The sequence below is a fragment of the Hippoglossus hippoglossus genome, chromosome 19, assembly GCF_009819705.1.
Source record: "Hippoglossus hippoglossus isolate fHipHip1 chromosome 19, fHipHip1.pri, whole genome shotgun sequence".
NCBI lineage: Eukaryota > Metazoa > Chordata > Actinopteri > Pleuronectiformes > Pleuronectidae > Hippoglossus > Hippoglossus hippoglossus.
Window position 1 is genome coordinate 3290826 of NC_047169.1, and position 23612 is coordinate 3314437.

At 44.5% G+C, this 23612-nt stretch overlaps 3 protein-coding genes and 1 long non-coding RNA gene across 7 annotated transcripts in view; 1 reads left to right on the plus strand and 3 right to left on the minus strand.

Annotated features, from left to right (window-relative positions):
* The window catches only part of LOC117753094 (ORM1-like protein 3), a 28204-nt gene extending 12711 nt beyond the window's left edge, over nucleotides 1-15493 (minus strand). The window contains exon 1 of the mRNA XM_034570979.1: nucleotides 15410-15493. The gene's annotated coding sequence lies outside the window, so the exon portion shown is untranslated. The remainder of the gene's footprint in view (nucleotides 1-15409) is intronic.
* On the plus strand, nucleotides 9615-9945 carry LOC117753107. Its single transcript, XR_004612209.1, has 2 exons — nucleotides 9615-9760; nucleotides 9800-9945. It is a non-coding gene; the product is annotated as an uncharacterized LOC117753107 (long non-coding RNA).
* On the minus strand, nucleotides 11179-15627 carry LOC117753096 (ORM1-like protein 3). Of its 3 annotated transcripts, XM_034570982.1 has the most exons (5): nucleotides 15511-15621; nucleotides 15067-15072; nucleotides 14630-14858; nucleotides 14198-14349; nucleotides 12674-12883 (listed from the first exon to the last, which is right to left on the minus strand). In XM_034570982.1, the coding sequence occupies exons 3-5, from the start codon at nucleotides 14801-14803 to the stop codon at nucleotides 12748-12750; spliced, it is 462 nt and encodes a 153-aa protein (XP_034426873.1). In that variant the 5' UTR covers nucleotides 14804-14858; nucleotides 15067-15072; nucleotides 15511-15621; the 3' UTR covers nucleotides 12674-12747. The 3 variants fall into 3 exon arrangements, with proteins under 3 accessions (XP_034426872.1, XP_034426873.1, XP_034426875.1); XM_034570981.1 differs by lacking the exon at nucleotides 15067-15072 and having other exon boundaries at nucleotides 11179-12883; nucleotides 15331-15627; XM_034570984.1 differs by lacking the exons at nucleotides 15067-15072; nucleotides 15511-15621 and adding an exon at nucleotides 15410-15472.
* Nucleotides 15628-19329: 3702 nt separating this feature from the next.
* The window catches only part of LOC117753059 (vesicle-fusing ATPase-like), a 42589-nt gene continuing 38306 nt past the window's right edge, over nucleotides 19330-23612 (minus strand). The window contains exon 18 of one of the 2 annotated variants that reach the window (XM_034570911.1): nucleotides 19330-19530. In XM_034570911.1, the coding sequence (XP_034426802.1) occupies nucleotides 19372-19530 (159 nt within the window). In that variant the 3' untranslated portion in view covers nucleotides 19330-19371. The remainder of the gene's footprint in view (nucleotides 19531-23612) is intronic. The other variant, XM_034570912.1, reaches the window with a different exon arrangement.

The window sequence follows — 23612 nt, forward strand, 5'->3', positions numbered from 1 at the left end:
CCTGTATATTTTTGATATGTTCTCCTGAAAGTCCTGAAACAAAGGTCTAGAAAAGTTCAGGGGTTGTTTAAAATATGGGAGTTGTGAAAAAGCCACAAAGACAAATATTTTTCCCAAATTTTTTTTTTTTATAGAAACAGCTTTGAAATCAGACCTAACAAATCTTTACTAAAACCATTACTTTTCGTGCGTCCTGATGATACATAATTCCAGTTGTGTTGGTTTGATTTAGACCTGATTGAACTTTTATTTTTCTGTGATAGATATTTGAAGATGCCTACAAATCCCAGCTGAGCTGTGTGGTCGTGGACGACATCGAACGCTTGTTGGGTAAGTGTAAAGACACATCTCATATTCTACTGCCAATTACATCTACAGTATTTTATCTTGTCCAGGTGGAAGGTAATGATTCATTGTTAATCTGTGTCATCAGACTATGTCCCAATCGGTCCTCGTTTCTCCAACCTGGTGTTACAAGCTCTGCTGGTGCTGCTGAAGAAATCTCCTCCTAAGGTAATAGACTCTTATTTTCTACCCTCTGTGGCGCTGCTAGTCCTCAGGTGGCAGAAAGAGGGCAGCAGATCATGTGGATGCCAATGCAAAGTCCTGTGAGGAATTGTTGGAGGTCTCTGGCTGCGACTGGCATGTGTGAGCGACTGTGTGTGAGTGTACGGTTATTAGCCAGTGTTTTGGTCCAGGCCTGTTGTGCTCCGAGTGAATGGTGGTGGTGGAGACCCATTTCTCATAGTCTCTTTGGTTGTAGCTTGTGTGTGTCTGTTGTTGATGGGTTTGTGAATGAGAGTATAGCTCACTATATGGCTGCATGTGCATGAGAAGTGGCGCGGGGCCTGGTGTTGAATGCCTGGCTGCAGTGCTCCTCTGGGGTTGTAAAGCGCTGGGCCCAGCGGGGTGCCTGGGGCCAGGGGAGGCCAGGGGGACACGGAGGAGAATGGGCTCTGTGAGAGAGCCAGGACCTGGCAGCACCACCGCCTGTGTGGCACCTCATCTGCATGCAGCATCACAACCCCCCACGCCATGGGGGGGCAGCCAGCAGCCATAATCCCCCTGTCTTCTCGCCACTCCTCTGCCTCTCCTCCGTCGTCGTCTTCTCCTGGTCCAGCTCATCGGCTTAGTGGAGCCAGGATTCTTTTGCCTCTCCTCTTTCTTCTCTGCTCGTATTTGTCTTCTCTTCTGTTGTTTCCTGATTCCGTCTCTTTCCTCTCTCTGTCTCTTCCCTTCTTTTCTGCGTGATCTGGTTCACTGTGGCTGAGATAAATACAGAATCATATACTATCATAACGCACCCTCACCTTTGCAATAACTGTGTGATGGCAACACTTAAGCTCAAGACTGGAATCATTTAGACAAGGTGGTGGGAAGCATTTAAAACTCAGCGACACCCCCTGAAGAAACTGATTCCACTGGACGGTGGAAACAGTCTTTACAGGACTGTTCTCACCTGGTAAAGCATCTTTTTTTAAAGTATTAAAACAGGAAGGTGTAGTTCTGTCTGCCTCCTGGTTTCAGAAGGACTCGTACTCCTGCCACAGGGTATTTGAAGTGTTCATGATATGGTTGTTTCATGGAGCTACCGCCATCTCTTTTATTGTCATTATTGTTATTTATTCTATTTGAGGCACCACAGCCATTCTCCCACTTGTAGTTCTGTTGAACTGAATTTGTACCAGGTTTCTTTCTTTTATAATTTGATGTGAAGATTTGATGTTTATTGTTAGGATTTTAATAACATAATTAGACACTATAGCCCCGAAAAGGATCGATTTTACGCGCACCATGTTTGTACCTTAACAGAAAGAATTAATGTGTGTGTGTCTGTGAAGATGGCAATGAAACTGAACTCTAAACAAATGCAGTATGTTAGACAGGGGTGGGGGCAGGGGCAGTTTGGGCTGAATATGTGGGTGAATGTGTGGCCTTCACATAGTGACTTTTAGTAGCCGTTGCTGGCTGGTTTTAATCTTGAAGTTGGTTGTTGTGTGTGTGTGTGTGTGTGTGCGTCACATCGCAGTTCAGTCTTGCACCTGTCTGATAATGCCTGTTTGAGAAGACTGTACATCTGTGGCATACAATACACTGTACTTTAACTTGTTCTCATACCTAACTTACTATATTACAGCCTAAACTCCATTAGCTTTATTCAAACATCACACATACATGAATGCACTGTTTTCTTAAGAAACTGTGACATACCCTTAGAAAGAATTCAAGCAGCTGCCACTAGGGTCTGAAGGACAGATAGGAAAGGCGCATGCCATACTGAAGACTCACAAGCTGTCAGCCGGATAAAGGCTTGTTTTAAAACTCCAAACCAAACACTGACAGAATGTGAAGATTTGCCCAGCTACTATCAAAGGAGGGGCGAAACTGGGAGCGGCTCCTCATCATTGGCGGATTCCAGTGCCTAGAGGCTGGGACCAGCCTGTGCACTAGCCACGGTGACTCCCCCTCGTTATTGACCAATGAAGTTCTACCTACTGTTATAAATATTGCACCCGCCGTCCGTTCGGGGCGACTCTAGACTTCCCCGGCGGTATTAGACGGCCTGGGGCTGTACGTTGAGTGCCCATAGCTATGTTGTAGCTTTTCATTGCTTCTAAATAAATACTTTTTGAACCAAGACCGACTCTTCTCTCTACCTAAGGATAAAAGAACACAACATTATCTCTTATCTTTATTTCTTCCCAGTTTATAATCAAATAATGTTGGGTATAAGAAGTTGTTCTTTTGTTTAAAACGTGTTTCACCCGTGCGACAGTGTATTTGGTTTCTTAGAGCTCCATGTGAGTCCATGACAGTAAAGAACATAACTCTGCTGGCATAGAATCCAGTTTACATTGACCCTTGAGGAAAGAACAGCTGAAGAGTATGAATGAATGAATAAATGTATGAATGAACCTGCTTCTCTTTCAGGGCCGGAAGCTGCTGAGCATTGGCACCACCAGTCGTAAAGACGTCCTCCAGGAAATGAGGATGTTAAACGCTTTCAGCACCACCATCCACATTCCCAACATCTCCAGTGGGGAGCAGCTGATGGAGGCTCTGGAGGTAACGAGACAAACTGTACACACACCAAAACAGAAGCAGGCGCAAACTTCCAAATTGGCTCAGCCCGTGTTATTGTTTTTCTAATAGTGTGGTCTGAGCTCGGGCGGCCTGTCCCTCCTCTTCCTCTACATCTCGCCATCAATCTGGGCAGTCCACGGAATCTGTCTCTCGGGCACAAAACGCTGTCGTAGATCAGCGGGAATGAAAAACTCTGCGGCTTTGCTGATGATTTGTTGAGCTTTCCAGGATTCAGGACATTTCCAGTTCACAAACCTTCCTGCAAAACAGCCGCGGTCCGATACTCCTGTAGTTATGAAACCACGTTTTTCTACACAGCGTTCCCAAAGACATGAATGTGTTCTGAATCCCAGGGAAGGTTCTCATAAGAACAATCACACACACTTCCTGGTTTCAGCTTACTCACAATTTACATCAGTCATCCAATGGGCCGACGGATGAGACAGGCGAACGAACTGTGGAAACAAAAGTGAAAACATAAGATTGCCAGTGGACATAGGTCAGGAAGCATCTGGTCATGATACACAACTGTCCTCATTTCGTGAGGATCGGTGAAAGCTAAATGAGGGGCTTTTCCGTAGGTGGCGCTGTTGAGCCATTTTGCCACGCCCATTTCAAATTACTCCAGAATACAATTACTTTTTTGGGCTTTGTACTTCCTGCAAACTTTGGTGAGGATTTGAGCACGTCAAGGCCCTGAAAAAGACCAAAAAGGGAAATGAGAATACGAAAAATCCTTACATTTCAATCGGGCCTCCCACCGTCGGTGCTCGGGTCCTAATAATCCTTATGCCACACTGGATCAGTCTTTTGACAATATATTGAACTTGGCTCAAGCAGAAGGGAACAATGTTGTGTGTATCTTTAGCATTGAGGAAAGGACGAGGTGGCAAATTTCACAAAGTTAGTGGAGATGTATTGAATGATGAAGAGGGTTTGAAGAGGTTGTTGGAATATGATGATGGGTTTTGTTTTCTTAAACCGATCAGAGGAACCCCATCTTGTTGGCAGGGAGCACAACGTGAACTGTTGGCTTGTGTTCGTCAACTTGGTGTTCCTACGTGCTTTGCCTCATTTCCCAGTGCTGATATGCGGTGGAAAAACCTTCTCACTCGTATTTTGAGACAGGAAGGTAGAACAGAAACAGTCGAAGAACTAGAACGGGCGGACAGGTGTGAACTTCTACGTCCTAATCCTGTCACTGCGGCAAAACTGTTTGATTTTCGATGGCATTGTTTTTTGAGGGAGGTTTTGATGTCTCCATGTAATCCTATTGGTAAGATAACTGATTATTACTATCGTGTGGAATTCCAGCAACGTGGCTCACCACACATTCATAGTCTGTTTTGGATAGAGGATGCACCTGTCATTGATAAAAACACAGATGAGGAGGTAGTTGAATTTATCGATAAGTATGTGACGTGTGAATTACCTACACAGGATGAGACATTGTTAGAGATTGTTACATCTGTGCAAACACACTCAAAGCGTCACTCCAAAACGTGTAAGAAGAAAGGTACAGTTTGTCGTTTCACTTTTCCTGGGTCGCCATCTGAAGAAACGTTTACATCTCGTAGCGTTGGTGCAGATGATGGCGAAAAACCTTGTACTTGTAAGGTAGACGGAGAAAATAGTTTATCTGGTGCATGCAAGAAGGCCAAGTCAGATATTATGAAGAAGGAGGATGCAGTGAAAATCCTCACTGATATTAAGGAGGCTATTTTGGATGGTAAAGCAGATTCAAGTAAAATTTCGCAATTAAACTTAAAATCTAAATTGACAATAATTTGTGTTGGAAACATAAAAATCACACTTTTATATTCTATCTTATCTATATCTACCTTATCGTCTTCTGTCAGGGTTAGCGGATGAAAAGGGCCGCATTCAGACCCTTCACATCCACACAGCAAAGGTGCGTCAGTACGAGCGGCTAGCCGACGACGTGGACGTTAAGGAGCTGGCCGTGAAGACCAAGAACTACAGTGGTGCCGAACTGGACAGTCCACCGCCATGAACAGACATACAAGGGTCAGAATCCACAAGAGACATTTCCTGTATCGTGACTCACATTTGTTCCCTCCCCTTTGTCGTCCTAGTTTGTATTTTTCAGTATTTTTTCCGCCTCTTTATTAAGAGTGTTTTCATTATTACTTTGTGTTCTTGTTTATCCTTGTGTTTATGGTTGTATATGAGTTGTTTCCTGTGTCTCTGGTTTGCCCACTCCCTGTGTTCTGTTTCCTGTTTTATTTTGTAGTTTTGGTTCTGAGTGTTTTCTTTCTTCACTTCCTGTCTGTGATTGTCTGCACCAGTCCTCATGTGTTCCACCTGTGTCCAATTGCCCCTGCCTTCCCTGTGTGTGTCCCCTCTCTGTCTCTATGCTCCCCCTTGTCGGTTCGTTGTCTAAATGTCGTGATCTCCTGTGCCTCGTCTCCTGAGCTCCCGTCCTCTGCTTCTCTTCGTTTGCCTCCAGTGTTTTCCCCTGTGTGCCTCTAGTTGTTTTTTCTGTTAAAGACTTTTTTCATTAAAAAGACACTTTGTTAAACTCTGCATCCTGGGTCCATCTGCCTCACCGCTTTCCCCCAACCTGACACATGCTGATTGAAATGGCCGTGCAGGTGAGAAAGAGCATCTCTTTGCATTGCTTGGTTTTAGCCGTGTTTCCTGAACCTGCTGCAGTGATGGCAGTCGTTGTTCTGCTGGTTTGGGGCCTGGCAGGGGCTCTCGTTGGCCTGGTGGGTTGCCAGGTCTGTACTATTCAGCAGATGATGGTGCTAAGATGCTAAATGAAGATGGTGAATTATATTTGCTAAACATCAGCATGCTATGAGCGCATGTTAGCATGCTGACGTTAGCTCGGAGCTCCACCGTGCGTCAGTAAAATAATCACATTTACAGGCTCCGAGATGTTTTTTTTATGATAAATCTAATGTGGTTTCAGATAGAAAAGGTCAAGTTGACATGGGTGTATGTAAAATGTGAAAAGCAAGGCTCCCTCATCACTTCACGTCCACAACTTCCAAATTGGCTCAGCCCGTGTTATTGTTTTTCTAATAGTGTGGTCTGAGCTCGGGCGGCCTGTCCCTCCTCTTCCTCTACATCTCGCCATCAATCTGGGCAGTCAACGGAATCTGTCTCTCGGGCACAAAACGCTGTCGTAGATCAGCGGGAATGAAAAACTCTGCGGCTTTGCTGATGATTTGTTGAGCTTTCCAGGATTCAGGACATTTCCAGTTCACAAACCTTCCTGCAAAACAGCCGCGGTCCGATACTCCTGTAGTTATGAAACCACGTTTTTCTACACAGCGTTCCCAAAGACATGAATGTGTTCTGAATCCCAGGGAAGGTTCTCATAAGAACAATCACACACACTTCCTGGTTTCAGCTTACTCACAATTAACATCAGTCATCCAATGGGCCGACGGATGAGACAGGCGAACGAACTGTGGAAACAAAAGTGAAAACATAAGATTGCCAGTGGACATAGGTCAGGAAGCATCTGGTCATGATGCACAACTGTCCTCATTTCGTGAGGATCGGTGAAAGCTAAATGAGGGGCTTTTCCATAGGTGGCGCTGTTGAGCCATTTTGCCACGCCCATTTCAAATTACTCCAGAATACAATTACTTTTTTGGGCTTTGTACTTCCTGCAAACTTAGGTGAGGATTTGAGCACGTCAAGGCCCTGAAAAAGACCAAAAAGGGAAATGAGAATACGAAAAATCCTTACGAAAAATCCTTATAATTTCAATAGGGCCTCCCACGGTCTCCTACTGTTCGGTGCTCGGGCCCTATTGAAATTCAACTACCTCCTCATCTGTGTTTTTATCAATGACAGGTGCATCCTCTATCCAAAACAGACTATGAATGTGTGGTGAGCCACGTTGCTGGAATTCCACACGATAGTAATAATCAGTTATCTTACCAATAGGATTACATGGAGACATCAAAACCTCCCTCAAAAAACAATGCCATCGAAAATCAAACAGTTTTGCCGCAGTGACAGGATTACGACGTAGAAGTTCACACCTGTCCGCCCGTTCTAGTTCTTCGACCGTTTCTGTTCTACCTTCCTGTCTCAAAATACGAGTGAGAAGGTTTTTCCACCGCATATCAGCACTGGGAAATGAGGCAAAGCACGTAGGAACACCAAGTTGACGAACACAAGCCAACAGCTCACGTTGTGCTCCCTGCCAACAAGATGGGGTTCCTCTGATCGGTTTAAGAAAACAAAACCCATCATCATATTCCAACAACCTCTTCAAACCCTCTTCATCATTCAATACATCTCCACTAACTTTGTGAAATTTGCCACCTCGTCCTTTCCTCAATGCTAAAGATACACACGACATTGTTCCCTTCTGCTGGAGCCAAGTTCAATATATTGTCAAAAGACTGATCCAGTGTGGCATAAGGATTATTAGGGCCCGAGCACCGAACAGTGGGAGACCGTGGGAGGCCCTATTGAAATGTAAGGATTTTTCGTAAGGATTTTTCGTATTCTCATTTCCCTTTTTGGTCTTTTTCAGGGCCTTGACGTGCTCAAATCCTCACCTAAGTTTGCAGGAAGTACAAAGCCCAAAAAAGTAATTGTATTCTGGAGTCATTTGAAATGGGTGTGGCAAAATGGCTCAACAGCGCCACCTACGGAAAAGCCCCTCATTTAGCTTTCACCGATCCTCACGAAATGAGGACAGTTGTGTATCATGACCAGATGCTTCCTGACCTATGTCCACTGGCAATCCTATGTTTTCACTTTTGTTTCCACAGTTCGTTCGCCTGTCTCATCCGTCGGCCCATTGGATGACTGATGTAAATTGTGAGTAAGCTGAAACCAGGAAGTGTGTGTGATTGTTCTTATGAGAACCTTCCCTGGGATTCAGAACACATTCATGTCTTTGGGAACGCTGTGTAGAAAAACGTGGTTTCATAACTACAGGAGTATCGGACCGCGACTGTTTTGCAGGAAGGTTTGTGAACTGGAAATGTCCTGAATCCTGGAAAGCTCAACAAATCATCAGCAAAGCCGCAGAGTTTTTCATTCCCGCTGATCTACGACAGCGTTTTGTGCCCGAGAGACAGATTCCGTTGACTCATTAATGGAATTGCAACGCCACAGAGGGTAGAAAATAAGAGTCTACTACCTTAAGAGTGGGTGACATTTATGGGTCACGAGTTTACTGTTGCACAAAGTCAAGACTCATTCATAGAAAGCAAACAGTAAAGGAAAAAGAAATAGTATTATTTGCATGAGGCCGTAGATCTGCATAATGAGCGAGTGAGAAAGCCTCTGGACACAAAGACGAGCAGACGACTCGGTCTCTCTCTTTTCTTTATTCCTATTTATAGCGGCTGGATGTCGTTTCAGATTAAAGTCAATAACGACCATTTGCTGCCCTCTAGTGGAGAAAGACAGTTCAGCTTTTTAGTTGAAGCTGAGGTTTAAAAAACACAGTAAATATATATTTATATTTTACGAACGTTTGCTGCTACAGAATCTTTATATTCACCTTATTGAAGAATAATGTGAGCAGTGATGAATGTGTCTGTTCTTCAGAAGCCTACTGTTGTACTGCTCATGAATTATTGTGCATCACGTGTCAAATTTTAACCACTGGACCATGAATTCACTTTTACATTCGCCTCAGGCGTCGGCCTCTCAACGCTCGTGTGACATAAATAGCAAATGGAACTACAAGTATCTAGAGGGGAAGGCTTAAAATGTATTCAATTAAAGAATTTAATTAAAGTTACCATGTATCCCTGTCGCCTTGGCAACAGTATGATTTCATCAGTGGGATAATGACTGGAACACTTTCCTCTCTCTTCCTCTATGAACGGTCACCACACAGGAAACAGTGAGTGAGAAACATTTCATTCAGTGAATTCCAGTGTTTGATTCACCTCATCATCATTACTTTCACTTAATGGATGTTTAAAAGGCTCCTGGTGTTGGGTGACAGAGCCTGTGTCAGTTTGCAGTGTGAGGATGAAGTGTTTGATTTGAAGTTTCCAGGTGGAGCTGACAGAGCAGAGAGCACGAGGGTCTGAAGCCGGACAGACAGGAAGCTGAGGTTCATTCGTCTGGTGGCCTGCAGACAACAAACTGTGACTGGGTGGTAATCAGGAAGCTGTGAGGACGCTCGTATCTGAATTAAATAATATGCTTGAGTGTTATTTACAATGTTTACATCCTGGTTTGAGCACAAAATAACGAGAAGAAATAAATGCAAGGCTAAAAGAATAAGTTTAAAGTCTAGTTTTCAAAGAGGAAGTTTGTTTGTTTGGTTTTTGAGCAAGACGACACAAAAACAACTGGACAGATTACAAGAAAACTCAGTGGAACGATGTGTTATAGCTCAGATATGAACTCACTAAAGTTAAATGCAGATCTCGATCAGGACGCGGATCCAGGATTTTGTTTCTTCACTTTCTTTAACATGGTGTTTTTGATATTTTCAGTGATTTCTCAGGAAATAATTCATTAATCTAGATGAAAAAAATCTGATATATTTCAGGTATTGGTATCAATGAGTGTGTGTAATTTGGTGCAGCTTGATTTAATCTAATCTGCAGTTAGGCCTTGGCAGAGGTGTGCGCTCTACAGAGTGATATTCTAGATCCAATCTTCATTCAGTATTAAAATAATAAACAAAGTACAGACTGAGCATAGACATAAAGTAAAAAAGTTGAACTACAAACGTACACCACCATTCCAGATATATTATATATATACACATTTAGAAAGTGTAGTCAAACCTTCCTCTAGTTTGGTACATTTCCTTCACAGTGTCCTCTGTGCAAAAAGCTCTGGAAGTAATACAAAATCCACTTCAATAAAGGGATCGACTGTTATGACATGTTTTTTTTTTAAAAAGTCGTCTGAACCTCCGAACATGAGCTCGACTAAACGCTACAAGTCAAAACAAGTCACTGACTCATGGAGACATGGCAGCGCACCAGAAACCTGTTTCTGTTTCACATTAACACTCAGTCCTCCAATCTTTCACACTGGGTTTAGATTTAAACATTAAATTCCTCCGGTGTCTTACATGCAGTTGGTTTTTTCTGCAAAGTTAAAAAGCCACAAAGAAAACACTGCTCCTGAAATGTTTGGATTTCCGAGACACTGACACACTCTGGAAACAACAGAGACTTTTCTGGATGATACTTAAAAAATACTGTATTTTGGGGTCACACACTCTTTACAGAACATCACACTGACATTTCCTTCAGGTACCAACGAACAGAAACCACGAGCAGAGCTTCACATTGAATCCACATTCAGTTCAACCGTTCTTCTGCAGCTGTTGTCTTCAATAATCCAGTAAAAAAACCTAACTGATGGTCACTTTGTGCTACAACGTCTCATATCGAAGCCCTTAATGCTGATCATGACATTTGAAAACATCCTGATGGAGAAATAAACGCTGCAGCAGAGAAACTCGAGTATTTACAACTTCTCAATTGTCTGGATCTTTGGTCCTCGCCTGTAAATGACACCAATTCAACACGTCAGTCTGAAAGAAACAACTCAATGCAACGGTTTTGTTTTAGTAATAATTCTTATTAAAACCGTAGAAGCAGAAACTAGTGTTGTGTCTTTATTAATGTTTGTGTGTCTGAGATAGAAACGAGTGGTCAACACTGTTCAGGTTAACGTCAGTAAACATGTTTCATATGTTTCATCGAGCAGAAGAAGAAGAAGAAATTCAGTCCTTCGATAGAGATCTCACTTTAAAACAGAAACTGAAACGTAAAAATGAATCTAGAAACAACAATTTGACTCTTAACTCGACGTGTAAAACATGGTTTCACGTGTTTATCTGGAGATTTGACTGTTTTGACTCAATAAAATCAAAACCCTGTTAAACCAGCGAGTGACATCCTACATGTTAAAATCATGACTTCACATTATAGAACAATTCAAGAGGAGACTTGTCAGGAGGAAATGGTTCATGGACACTTCAGCCGTCCAGTACGATGACAAATAAGATCAAACACAATCATTCTACTGGAAATATGGGTTTTGTATTTAGATTTGTTCTTAAAAGATAAAGGTTTAACTTAGACTTTACTCTCTGGACAAAACTACTGCTAAAAAATGTACCTGTGGGTAAAGCTTAAGAAAAACAAAGTCTCTTTCCAACTATTTTCCTACAGGAAGAGGGAAAGAACCTTAAAGCTGCATTAATCAATACTTTTGATAATAACTGTGGATGACATGAGGTTGAGAAAAAGTGATTTCACTCTATTAAACATTCATCAATGTGATAAGAACCAAAAACAGAAACTATCCTGGATAAAAATGATTTGATGTGAATTTGACTTTTTAGTTTGGTTCATGTCCCATCCACTTACATGGAGGAGGTGGCGTTTATAATGATAACTTTAATAATAACTTTATTTTATGAGCTATACTGCAGCCAGCCACCAGGAGGAGATCTGGATGCTTTGGCTTCACTGTCATGTCGTCCATCTTTATATGGTCTGTGGTTCACAGCTTTACTGAGAGCTTAGTGCCCCCTAGTGGCTAAAAAGTAGATTGATGCAGCTTTAAATTGTCCATTTTTGATTTTTCATGAAGGAAATTGACAATATTTCATTTTAAGAGCTACGTCATATATTTGACCCTAAATAGGGATGAAGACAATATTAAAAACACTTGAACCTTTCATGATTGACAGCTGCACAGTACTTACGACTGCTCGTGTGTACCTAATAAACTGGTTACTTATCATTTAAATGCAGGTATGGAAGTGAGATGCAGAAATACCACGATCATGTCAGTGTAATGGGACCTGAGTGCTGTCACAGAGCAGTTGTAGGCATGTGTCCCCGTATAAAACTCTAACTCTGAGCAAAGTAATGACAGGAAAACGTGACCCTTCCCTCAGACGGCAGAATCTTTGGTTACGTTGGATCAGCGCAGAGCTCTCGTGCATTTCTTCTGCTCTCAGACCAGACGACTCCGCAGACTGCAGGCGCTCTGCGACACAAACCGGGACAAGAGGAGTCCAAATATGGACAAGGTCAGATAAAATAAGAGCTGCTCAACTTAACTCCTTTGGCCCTGAGCGGAGCAGCGAGGGCTAAATATAAAACGCTGTGTGGCTTCTGGTGTCTGGACTCTGAAGTCGTTCACAGTTCCCTCACCACGTCGTGACGCTGTCGCTACTCGAGCCCAGAAGCCTCGGGAGAGAGGAAGCTCAACATGGGAGAGAAGCTGAATAAACACAGCAGTGTAGCATTAGCTAAAAAAAAACTAAGAGTACTGTCTAAGGTGCCGATTGAAAATGGCACAATATCAGTGCAACTACATCTTCCTCTAACTTCTAAAAACTGCCATCTCTACAGAAACAGACATAATACTGTATAATATATAATTCCTCTTTACAAATGCTTTTTAAGTGTCTGTGGAAAACTTGTAAAAAGGCGACAGGCCTCAACAGTACACTTTCCCTTTCTCCTCTCTGTAAAGAACCTCGTCTCTTTCCTGGGGTTTGGAGCCATGGCAGCGTCCCAGCGGGCGTCATTTAGAGTCGGCAGGCAGAGTCCGGAGCCAAAGAGCAACAGATCCTCGTGGATCAAATCTGAGGCCTGATACTCTGCGTGCTCTCAGCAGGTCCCTGGGGACTCGAGGAAGGAGGTGTCCTCTTCTGCCTTGTCAGTACTTATTAATCCCAAAGATCCTCACGCCGTGGAGCTGCGGCAGCTTGGGGATGAGCACAGTGAGCAGGGAAACGGTGTTGACCACAAAATGGACCCGATCGTATTTGGTGTAGAAGCTGGTGAGAATATACCTGAATGGGATGAATCAAAAGAAGATGAAGTTACAGAGCGAAGCTCTGAAGAAGAGGGAGATATATTCATGCACTACAGGGGACAATAGATTGTGTTTGAAACCTCACAAGATGATCACTGATGTGGTGTTTCTATTTGGGTTTTGTCTGTAAAGCTTTATTCTGGGAAACATTCAGAAACGTTAATAAAAGGCAGTTCCCAGCACAAACCCTGACATCAAGCTGGTGACAGGTCAGAGACGCAAAAACCCCAAAATTATATCAAGATAAAAATATTTACATATAAGAAGATTTCAATAATTATCTAAATGAATGTCAAATTATTATTATCATTATTTAAACAATAATTTTTTTGCTCCTGAGCTTCTGGTTTTAAACTCTTTTTTATGAACAGAGATATTTTACAAATCTGACGTTAATCAACTATGTGTTTTACCTCCTATATCAATATATGAGACTATTGTTGTAATGCTATAGGTGAAAATGATATTGTGATTATTATTAATGTTTTACTGTCCAGCTACAGGCAATGAGAGAAGAAGAAAGCAGCTGTGCCCCTGTGATGTAAACAGAGTTTTTAAATACACACACACACACACACACACACACACACACACACACACACACACACACACACACAGCAGTGGGGGGGGGGATGTGTGTGACTGTACAATGAGGAGCTGCACATCCTGTTCTCTGCTGAACAAGGGAGGAAATAAGAAAAGCTCCCTAATGAATCATTTTTTTCCATCTGGAGCCTTGAGCTTGACCACTTGTCTCTTCCTGCTGGAAACAGCTGGAAGAGGGGGGGGGGGGGGGGGGGGGGAGTACACCTGCAAAACTGCTCTCACTACAATGTTCAGGCTGAGCTGGCATGTCAGCCGCAGGGAGCCAGAGTGCTTCCTGTAAGCTCAAGTCTGCAGGTTAATAAGAACAGGGCGAGAGCTCCTGCTGCAAACTACTGAGCCCCAGAACAAGAGGGTGGTTGATAATAAGAGAGCAGAGGAGATGTGGATCAATAAACTCTCTTTGTGAGAGTGAACTCAAATATAAGAGCTACAAGGACGACATGATGTTCACAGATGAAACATAAAATACAAGGTGCTAGTATAGCAGATCAAACACAACTGGTGCAGGTTGTTCTTCTGGTTGGTTTGTCTACTCTGTCTAATGTCGGCACACAACCAATGGAACTCTATAAAAGCTGAAATCCTGCTTTTCTCATTTCTGTGACCGGACTTGTAAATGAGAAGCTTTTCCTGAACATTTAACAGAATTTCTGAGACAAGCGTTAGGTTTGTTGGTGACACTCACAGCACAATGGGTGTGATGGTGAGGAACTTGTGCGACGCGGTAAACTGGATGCCGTAGTCCATCTGCTCCCAGTGCGTGAGGAGGCGCGCCTTGCCCTGGTCGGGGGTCTCGAAGGGCGTCCCCTTGACCGTGTGCAGGAGCAGGTACATGCACTGCAACAGGGAAGAGACACGGAGACCGTCAGACACGGAAAGAAGAGGCTGTTGTAACAAATGTACAGAACTGATATTACACATCTGGTGAATGAATGATTAACACCACTTGTTGTTCCTGGGACACAATCACTCAGGAAGAGAGTTTGAAAGGTGGTTAACTTTACGTAGAGCAGTGATAGAGAGGGGGTGAACCTCTTCACTAAGCCAGCGTGTTCAGTTAATGATGAAGTGAACTGTGGTGGCGTTTGTGTGCGTGTGAGTGTGCGGCTCCACTGACCAGATTGTGGATGAGATTGGTGAGGGTCCAGACCACGGGCACGCTGGCGAAGGGGATGCTGAGCAGGATGATGTGCAGGAGGCCGATGCCCAGGATGTACGACAGCCACATGCCCCTGCTGTTCATCACCCGGGTGTTGGGGTTCACCTCGCTGTGCGCCGTGCCCACGTTCATGGTGGCAGCTGGCGTCAATGGACACCTAACAGCCAATCAGGAGCCAGTATTTTTCCTGTAGCAAAGGTAAACAAGGAAGTAAGAAATGTGCTGACAAAATCACGCCCCTGCTGCAGATCAACTAATTGATTATTGATCGAAAAACCTGTATATTACTTATTAGCATCAGAACTGTAGTGACAACGGTTAAATACTATAATACTATAGCTACAACATTAGCCACCATTCAATTACAATCACAGTTATATTGCACGACACATAACGGTCACCTGTCAGCCAATCAGAGATCAGCATTCCGCTGTGGCAAAGGTAAACAAGGAAGTGATGCGAACAGGGGCTAAACGAAGATGCTAACATGTTTTAAAGTGAATTAAAAACAGAACAAGTCCGAGTCCGTCTGGTTCGCGACAGGAAACAAACGTCGCTCTTCACATTTAACAACTTAGAGCCTGAAATGTAACAGGATGTTAAATAATGGCGGCTACGGGCTCAGATCTACAAGTAGCCGCAGATTAAAGATCACTCACTGCGGAGAAAAATGGCTTCTGCTCGGACCGTTATCCCCGTGCGTGCGTGTGTGTGTGAGTGAGTGTGCGCGTGTCTTAACGGAGCCTCCGGTTGGGTAACGCGGTCACCGGGAGGCTGGCGACGCTCCGGTGCCTCGGTCCGTCCGACCCCCACCCCCCTCCCGCACACACAGCTCACACGGCCCGGGGCCACACATCCGCTGGTGCTCCGTGTTCGAGCCCCACCACACGGCACCGTCCACGCGTCACGTCATCGCTGCTCGTGTTCACGGCTCCGATCCTCGACTCGCTTCTTCAGCATCGCTTCTTTTTTTTGCTTTTTTTTTTAACTCTGCGCATTGCAACGTGATTGGCTGCCTCGTGCCACAGGGTCCTCGCCGACCAATCACCGCTCAATGCGTTGAAATGACCTGGATCACGCTTCCTATCGACGTCAGGGTGGAGGAGGAGGAGGATCCCAAGGAAAGAGCATGATTGACACATGGGATATATTTATATATATTTATATATAGATACAATAAATATACTTATAAAACTATTGATTATGGATTATTGATCAAATATGATATATATATATATTTTTTTTCAACTTCTATGCGGTTCCATATATATATATACATATATACATTGTATATTAATCTAAATATCTATCTATCTATCTATCTATCTGTCTATCTGTCTGTCTGTCTGTCTGTCTGTCTGTCTGTCTGTCTGTCTATCTATTCATCTATCCAACTTATTTTCTTCAAATCTTATTAGATATTGTAAAAATGCATGTTGCTGGATGAGTGAGGCTTTATTATGTCTTGATTTGAATAATTGCAGAACAGTGTAGATCGCAAGGAGGCAACAGAGCAAAAGAAAAGTCAGAGAATCACTGAAGATTTTAGATTTCAACCCAGAGTCTAAGTCTATTTTTATATATCGTCTTCACTATTGACTGAAAGAATGAAATGCTGGATAAAAGGTGAGTTTTCTCCTCAGGGTGTCGGGGCTCAGCGTTGGAGACGGGGTGAGGAGTTTGAACATCCAGAAGGAGCTCGGAGCAGAGACGCTGGTCCTTCCTGTTGAGAGTTGCCAGTTGAGGTGGTCTGAGCATCAGAACGGCTCTCGGGCACCTTCCATTGGAGGTTTTCCAGGCATGCCCTGATGGGGAGGAGACCCCCGGGGCAGACCCAGAACTTATACATCCCATCTAGCCTGAAAACAGCTCAGCATCCCTCAAGAGGAGCTGGGAAGCGTAGCTGGGGAAAGGGATGTGTGGAACACCCTGTTGCCACCATGACCCAACCTCAGATAAGGGAAGGAAGGTGAAGTCTGGGCTGTAGCTGAAAGTCTAGCGAGCCACGCACATGACTCCCTGCAGCTTAAAATAAAGAAACGGGGAAAAGACGTATCGTGGGTCTTGAGATAACATTTTAACATTCTCTGGTTCTCTCCATACCTCGGTACAAAAGGAGGCCTTGACTCGTCATGCAGCCAAGGTGAGAGGAGACCTTGCTGGAGGCGAGGAAAGCTGACTGATGAGGCTGATACTCTGCTCCTCAAATCAAAGATCAACAGTGTCATGTTCGAGATCCAAAGATAAGCACGAATACTAATTTAGGGCCCTCAGTCGCCGGAGGCTGGGGGGGTCAACTGTGTTCTCCTTGCATGCGATGTCACACGACACCCACTGTCTCTGAGGGCTGTGATGAGTGGCATCAGACAGGTTTGGCCGGCTGACAGTGGACTCTCTCACATGCTCGTGGCCTCGGGTGCTGAAGCTGTCGTAGCTGTGTAAACCTAGAGGTCTGTGCAACTGCGAACGATGGATGACAGTGTGGTGAGATCATCGCTGGCACTGGAACAATGGACGAATACATGACAGAGATAAAATGCACCTCAAGAGGAGGAGGAGCAGGTGGTGGAGGAGGAGGAGGAGCAGGTGGAGGAGGAGGAGGAAGAAGTGTCATCGTCAAGTCGTCATCTGGACATATTTGACATTCAGGGACACATTTTGAAGCAGGACAGTGAACTCTTCTCTCGTTGTTTCCTCAAAATAAATACACCGACATGTTTTCTCGTGCAGCATCAGTGAGAAGAGCTGAGCCGAGACAGAGTGGATATGCAATATTTGCCGTAGGACACCTCTGGCTGCCACCGCCGATGATAAAATCAGAGCTTCAAAGTCCTGCGGTTGTATCCATTTCTCCACAACCACATATTTAACAGATGTTTAGATAAGTTCCGCTGTAGACTACACTTCTCTGCACTTTGTGCGAATGCCCACGGGTCATCGACGCTGCGGTTGTCAGATGCAATGTGATTCCGTTAACAAGGCCCATGCCAGTAATAAAAGGCTTTTAATGATGAGATGCATTTCATGTTGTAATCTGCTCTGGCGTCTGCAGCTGCGAGTCCAGTGTCAATTATTTTTTATGTGTCATCAGCAAAGAATGTGTCGTTCGGAGGCACAGTCGACGATTCAGAAACTTGTAGCTATCGAGTCTTACAGGGGTTTTATGATTGTTTGACATTTACAGTGTGTTGGAGGGATAGCGTGCACGTTACTCTCAGGCTAATGCAGCTTTAATGGCTCATAAAACCACAACAGCAGCTTTAAAAGAAAATCTGGAGGAAATCCGAAGCTGTTTATTCTTTTTTGTAGCAGATATATGGAATAATTCAGTGTTCCTGGCTGAGGGCTCTGGTGTTACAGAATTACATCAATTTAATCTTGACCCATTAAAACCCAATCAGTCAATCAAAAGCCTAATCAAACACAACACAATTATAATATTGAATTTACAAACTTCACTTCATTGAACATGAGCAGCTCCACATTTCATAAAGATTAATTTGCTTTCTCCTGTTTTATATAATTCTAAAGTGAAAATTCATTGTATAAGAGTAGACGATCCACATTCTGCTCCTTATAGCAGAACAGTACAAGGATTTAAATACAAAGATTGTCTTGCTATTTTCCTTTTGTATAATTTTAAAGAGAAAATCCGTACTTTTCCATATCGCTGGTCACAAAAAGAGTATTTGTCAAAGCATCACTTTGGACTCTGGAACCACATGTTGTGCATTTATCACAATAATTGACGTTTTTACTGATAAACCCTCCAAAGTATCAGAATCAATCACTGGCTGCAGCTGTCGTCATCACAACACAGGCTCATGACATCATTCATACAGGGTTCAGAGTTTCATGAATGACAAATCAGGAGCGTGTGATTGTGTTTCACCAGCAGGTGTCAGCATCCACACACTGTGAGGGGGGTGCTGTGATTCAGTGAAGTTTATTTTAACATGAGCACAGAGGTGTTTCTACTTGTCACCACTAATTAACCCTGTTACCACTGAAGAAACACACACAGAACCACAGTCTAATACATCTACTACATTTACTTTTACACGTGATTCCTTATTTTCAAGGATAAAGTTAATTGTGCATGTAGAACTGCAGGTTTTAATATCTACATATATATATATATATATATATGTCTGTATATATGCTCTTCTGCAAATGTATTAGATACACCTAGCTGAAGTTAGTGTGATCTAATCAAACAACCTTGTAATAACTCCCACGTTCATGAAAGTTATAATGTGCAGTTTTAATTGAAAATGTTATTCTGGGATGTGTCAATAGATTTTTTCCTCCTCCTATATTATAATGGGGAGTCTCAGGAATATTAATTCAATACAGTCGACTCACCACTGAAAATACACAGAATAATCTGTAGCATTCATTTCTTTGTTTCTTGTCATTTCACTCGTGCTCATTTGTTGAGAATTTGTTTTCACCGGTATTTTCACATTTACAGCATTTTCCACACTTTCTGCCAAATGTGAGGCTACATGAAAATGCTCGGTGTTCAAATTGAAGAAAGAAAAACGGATAAATATGAAAACAAAAAAAGGAAAAATATGGAAATTATTTACAACGGCTGCTGTAAATCTAAAGAGTAAAGTACCTGAATATATTCAGCAAATTAAATCAAATGTTACTTGAGAATATAAAAACACGAGTGGCCTGTAATGTTCCTCAGGTCAATGGCACTGGCACTGGTTTGGCCTGTGGATGAGCTGGACGGTGCCGGGGCAGATTTTCTCCAATGGCAGAGGTGGACTTGTGACCCAGCCGGGCTCAGATGATGGCCCCGCTGGAAAAGGCTGACGCAGGGAGTCCATTATTGCCCCTGGAGGAAGCTGAGGATTAGAACACCAAAGAATTTCAATAAAAGAAGTGTCTGTTTGGGGGTCGGGGAGGGGCAGAAGGATGGTGGAGGTGGTGGTGGTGGGTTGGGGTTGGGGGGGTGGGGGGGTTCTCCTCATTGTCCCAACAGTGATTGAGAGCAAGAGGAGGGGAGTGGGAGGGCATTGTGTTCGCAGCTCCTCTGAAGAAGGTGGTTATTAGGGGGGATGGCTGAGGAGGGGTGAGGGATAGGGAGGCTGTTGACTCTTCATCTTGTGTGAACAAAGTCTCTGGCACGTAGCCCTCTTCTGTCCCTCTGTCCTGGACTCCCTTGTTTACGAGTGCCATGAATTCTGTCCCTCTCGACGGGGACCCCCACCAACTCCAACCTGCACCGCCGCACACTGTGGGGCTTAAGTGCCCTTTAATTAGGCCGCCTCAGTGTCCGGCTGAAGAACGCCGGGGCTTTGGGCTCCTCCATGTGGGACCTTGCTGAGTGACTCACACAAACACACACACACCAGCAGAGGGATGAAGTGTTTGCTGCTCTAATGAAAAAGGTTTATTTGGGGGAAGAGTTCTTGTCGTCTTTGTCCCGTCGTTTTAAAAAGTCCTGACAAAGGCATTGATATCATCTTCAACACTCGTCCACTTCCAGGACACAGGAAAGAGACTCTGAGCTCTTTCAGCCTCATGACTCCCAGAAGGCTCCAACAAATCATCATGCACTTCCTGTACAAAGAGAAAAAGAACTGCACATTGGGACTTTATTATAAAATAATCAATCAGTCGCACAATTGATTGACAAATGGAGGCTAAAGAAACCCTGTGAAATTCAAGTGAGGTGATGTAGGAGGAGGTGATTTCATGCAAAAATATGTAAAGGAGCGTGAATTCATACAAACTCTCCCTTCAACAAACACATGCACAGCTTTGTCATTGTGATGGAGCACGTTTCATTATCATAGAGCCACCACCACCAAAAAAAAAAACCAGAAAGCACAGGATCCGGGGTATAAAGGAGGAGCTGGGCAGGAGACATTGGGAATTTGCTGAACTGCTCCGGCAAAATGAGTAATTTCTGGATGCCCCATTGTGTGAAGAGCTTATAGGCTGAGGGCTCTGAAAGCAAAGGATATAAACACGGGAGCAAGTGAACTAAAGTGAAAGATGGTAGGAATGAGGGAGCGATGAAAAGAAGTTTGTGAACGGAGCAGGGTGGGATTGGGCGTGTTCAAAAAAGTTTTTCGCTTCAGCCCAGTGTGTGTAGATACCCTCCTAATCCTGGTTTTATTGGCTGCCTGTGTCCAGCCATGCTGTTCGGATTGAGTAGGGGAGGGAAGGGAGGTGGGGAGAGGGAGGTGGGGAGGGGGGGGCGAACACATGTCCTTCTTTGTGGTAATACGCTGATTAGGCCTTAGAAAGAGCCGGACCTGGTTACGGCCTTTCTCAGGTCACCGTAGAAACCGGCCCGGTAGGGGAGCTCTGTGTGTGCCTCCCCTCCCGTGCACCTACTGATGCAGACACGCAGACCGAGGCCTTCCTCTGCAGACATCTGTACAAAACACCACCACTCAAAACACCACCACAAGTGTTGCTGGCTCCCGTGTTCTTGACCTTAATCGCTGCCGCCGTTCCAGACAGTTCGCTCTGCACTTGTGGCCCCAACCTGGGAAATGTGGTTTCAATGTTGTTCAGATGCAGACCGCAGACTGATTCCTCTGCCTGCGCTCGTAAATTACACCACTGTCACATTCCCACCATCCATCCCTGGCCCCGCACACCGTTTACCGCTCCTTACAGTGCAACCGTTATCCAAGTCCCAGAGCTGAGCTCGGCACATTTCTGACAGTGCCGTAACGCACGACAATGTTCATGATCGAAAACAGACCTGCCTCATTGTCAGCGCCACCATGACATATCGCAGCTCGACTCGGGACATTGAAAAGACGTCTTTATTGGAATAATGTAGGAGACTCCCCACTACGACAGGCTGGAGACTGGCTCCACAAAGATATCTATCAATTATTGTCACATTTAGAGAGTTGGAGGACCCCCCCCCCACCCCTTTCCCAAAGCTGGGAGGTAGGTCGAGTGCTGCTCAGTCACTGCCTGTTTCCCTATCTTCTTTGTTATGGAGGAATAAAACACAAGAGGGGCTGGGTGAACGGGGGCACTCCACTGCTGACCTCCAGACTTTGGTCACCGTGGCTCGGTCCCTGCGGTGGGCACCGGGCCTCCTCTCTGCAGAGTGCACGCTCCCAGCCCCTGCTGAGCGACCTTCCAGCCCCCTGAGCCCGCCGAGCTCAGTGGTGACCTGGAGGTCCTCTGCAGAAAGGTCCCCGGGCAACAGAGGGAGGCACCGAGATATTCTTTGCTTCATTTTAAATATGGCTAATACATTTAAAATCACTTAAGAGCGACAGAATTCATTCGGGAGGGACGTCGGTTAAAAACTCGGTGCAGGGAAAGTGTCACGTTTGAGTCACCTGTCATCATAAACTCTAATATTTGATAAAAACAGGTATCAGAGTCCAATAAAATCACTTTGTTTCTTTTGCTGCATTATTAAATTAGGATGAAATCAATAAAACATTTGTGTTTGAACGCATTATGACCTCCCTCGCTTGGAAGCAGATCTCCCAAAGGCTGGTTTCCATATGGCTCCACAGTCTCAGTCTGCTGTGAGGTAATCCATCTGGTCTGACGAAGCCGTAAAACGTCCTTTTACCGTTTAATCTTCACATTTTAAAACTACTGTTTAGGTCCAAAAGGGCCTTTAAATGCAGCTCACATGCCACCGAGGGGGATTCTCCTGTTTTGGGTTCTTATTCACACTTTTTGAGAATCGTGTGCTGGGATTGAACTGCAGGGAAACTGGCCTCTGAGGGGCGTGCAGCTAAGGACTAGCAGAAAACTGGTGGTTCGATTAAAACAATCCCGACGCTAAAGAAACTTCGAAACCTCACTTTTCATAAAAAGTTATGTTCTGTGAAGTCATGTATGAAATTTGCAGCGATGCACCCCGTCATTATTGGTTTGAAAATGTCTTTCACAGTGGTCACGTCTTTGGTGGTCATTCTTTCCATGACGACCGACCGGTGATCCCCCGAGACACAACTCCCCGACTAGATTGTTATCACCGCCACGACCAAGGACTTCTGTTTGATCTCGGCCCGGGCGTCTTGTTTGTATTCGTCCCCGATCGGTTTCCTTCAGTGGGAATCGAATGCGTGGTTACTCCAGGCTAAGTCCATCACAAGTGTCCCACCCTCCTCTTTCACTCTCTATCTCTTTCCCTCCTCCGTCACCCCTCCTGTCCCGTGGCTGCTCGCCCCGCAGCCCATCAGAATGACAATGGTGTTGATGTAAAATGTGTTGCCTTTGGGCCGCCGGAGCATATAACCCCTGCATGCCTGGCCCGGCCACCGCCGCACTTTACGGCTTTATTGTGTCCCCTTTTATGTTCTCCCCTGTTGGGGTGGGCGGACAACAATTTGGAAAATTCACTGTATATATATGTGTGTGTGTGTGTGTGTCTGTGTGTGAGTTTGTGTGTGTGTGTGCACTGTGTATCCGGATCAATTAGTCAGGGCACAACCCCTAAAAATCAATATGTCAACATGTGAGTGTCCTGAGGAGCAGCCGGCCGGCGTCCGCTCACCTCCAGCCGCTGATACATTCTCCTTTTTTGTTTTGTGTAATCACGTAAAGGAAACAAGTTGAGTAACAAGCCGACTCTACCTTTTTTCATGTGTCCCTCCCTATACCTCCCTCTCCCGTTTCCCTCCCTCCCTCTTTTTCACTCTTTCCTTTCTTTTCCACATTACCAGGGGGTGGCGTGTGATTGACAGATGGGAACGAATAATAATTTTTTTTTTTTTCGTAACCTAAGGCCATCTCCTGTGATTGGCTTGCCAGCTGACATCTCCAAAAAAACCTCATTCTCCCCCACCTCCCCCCCCCCCCTCCTCCTCCACCCCACCCCGCACCCTTCTCTCCGCCACCCCCCCTTTAATATTGGGCCTGTGGATGAGGCATCCTGAGGGAGAAAAAAGTAGAGAGAGAGAGAGAGAAAAAGATATCTACCTTAGGG

Bases quoted from the DNA above. Each gene is read 5' to 3' on its own strand.
- LOC117753096 (XM_034570981.1), bottom strand. From the start codon at position 14,803: ATGAACGTGGGCACGGCGCACAGCGAGGTGAACCCCAACACCCGGGTG. The intron at 14,350-14,629 runs GTCAGTGGAGCC...TCCCTGTTGCAG, and splicing joins CCAATCTCATCCACAATCTG to TGCATGTACCTGCTCCTGCA. The intron at 12,884-14,197 runs GTGAGTGTCACC...CATCCCATTCAG, and splicing joins ACCATCACACCCATTGTGCT to GTATATTCTCACCAGCTTCT.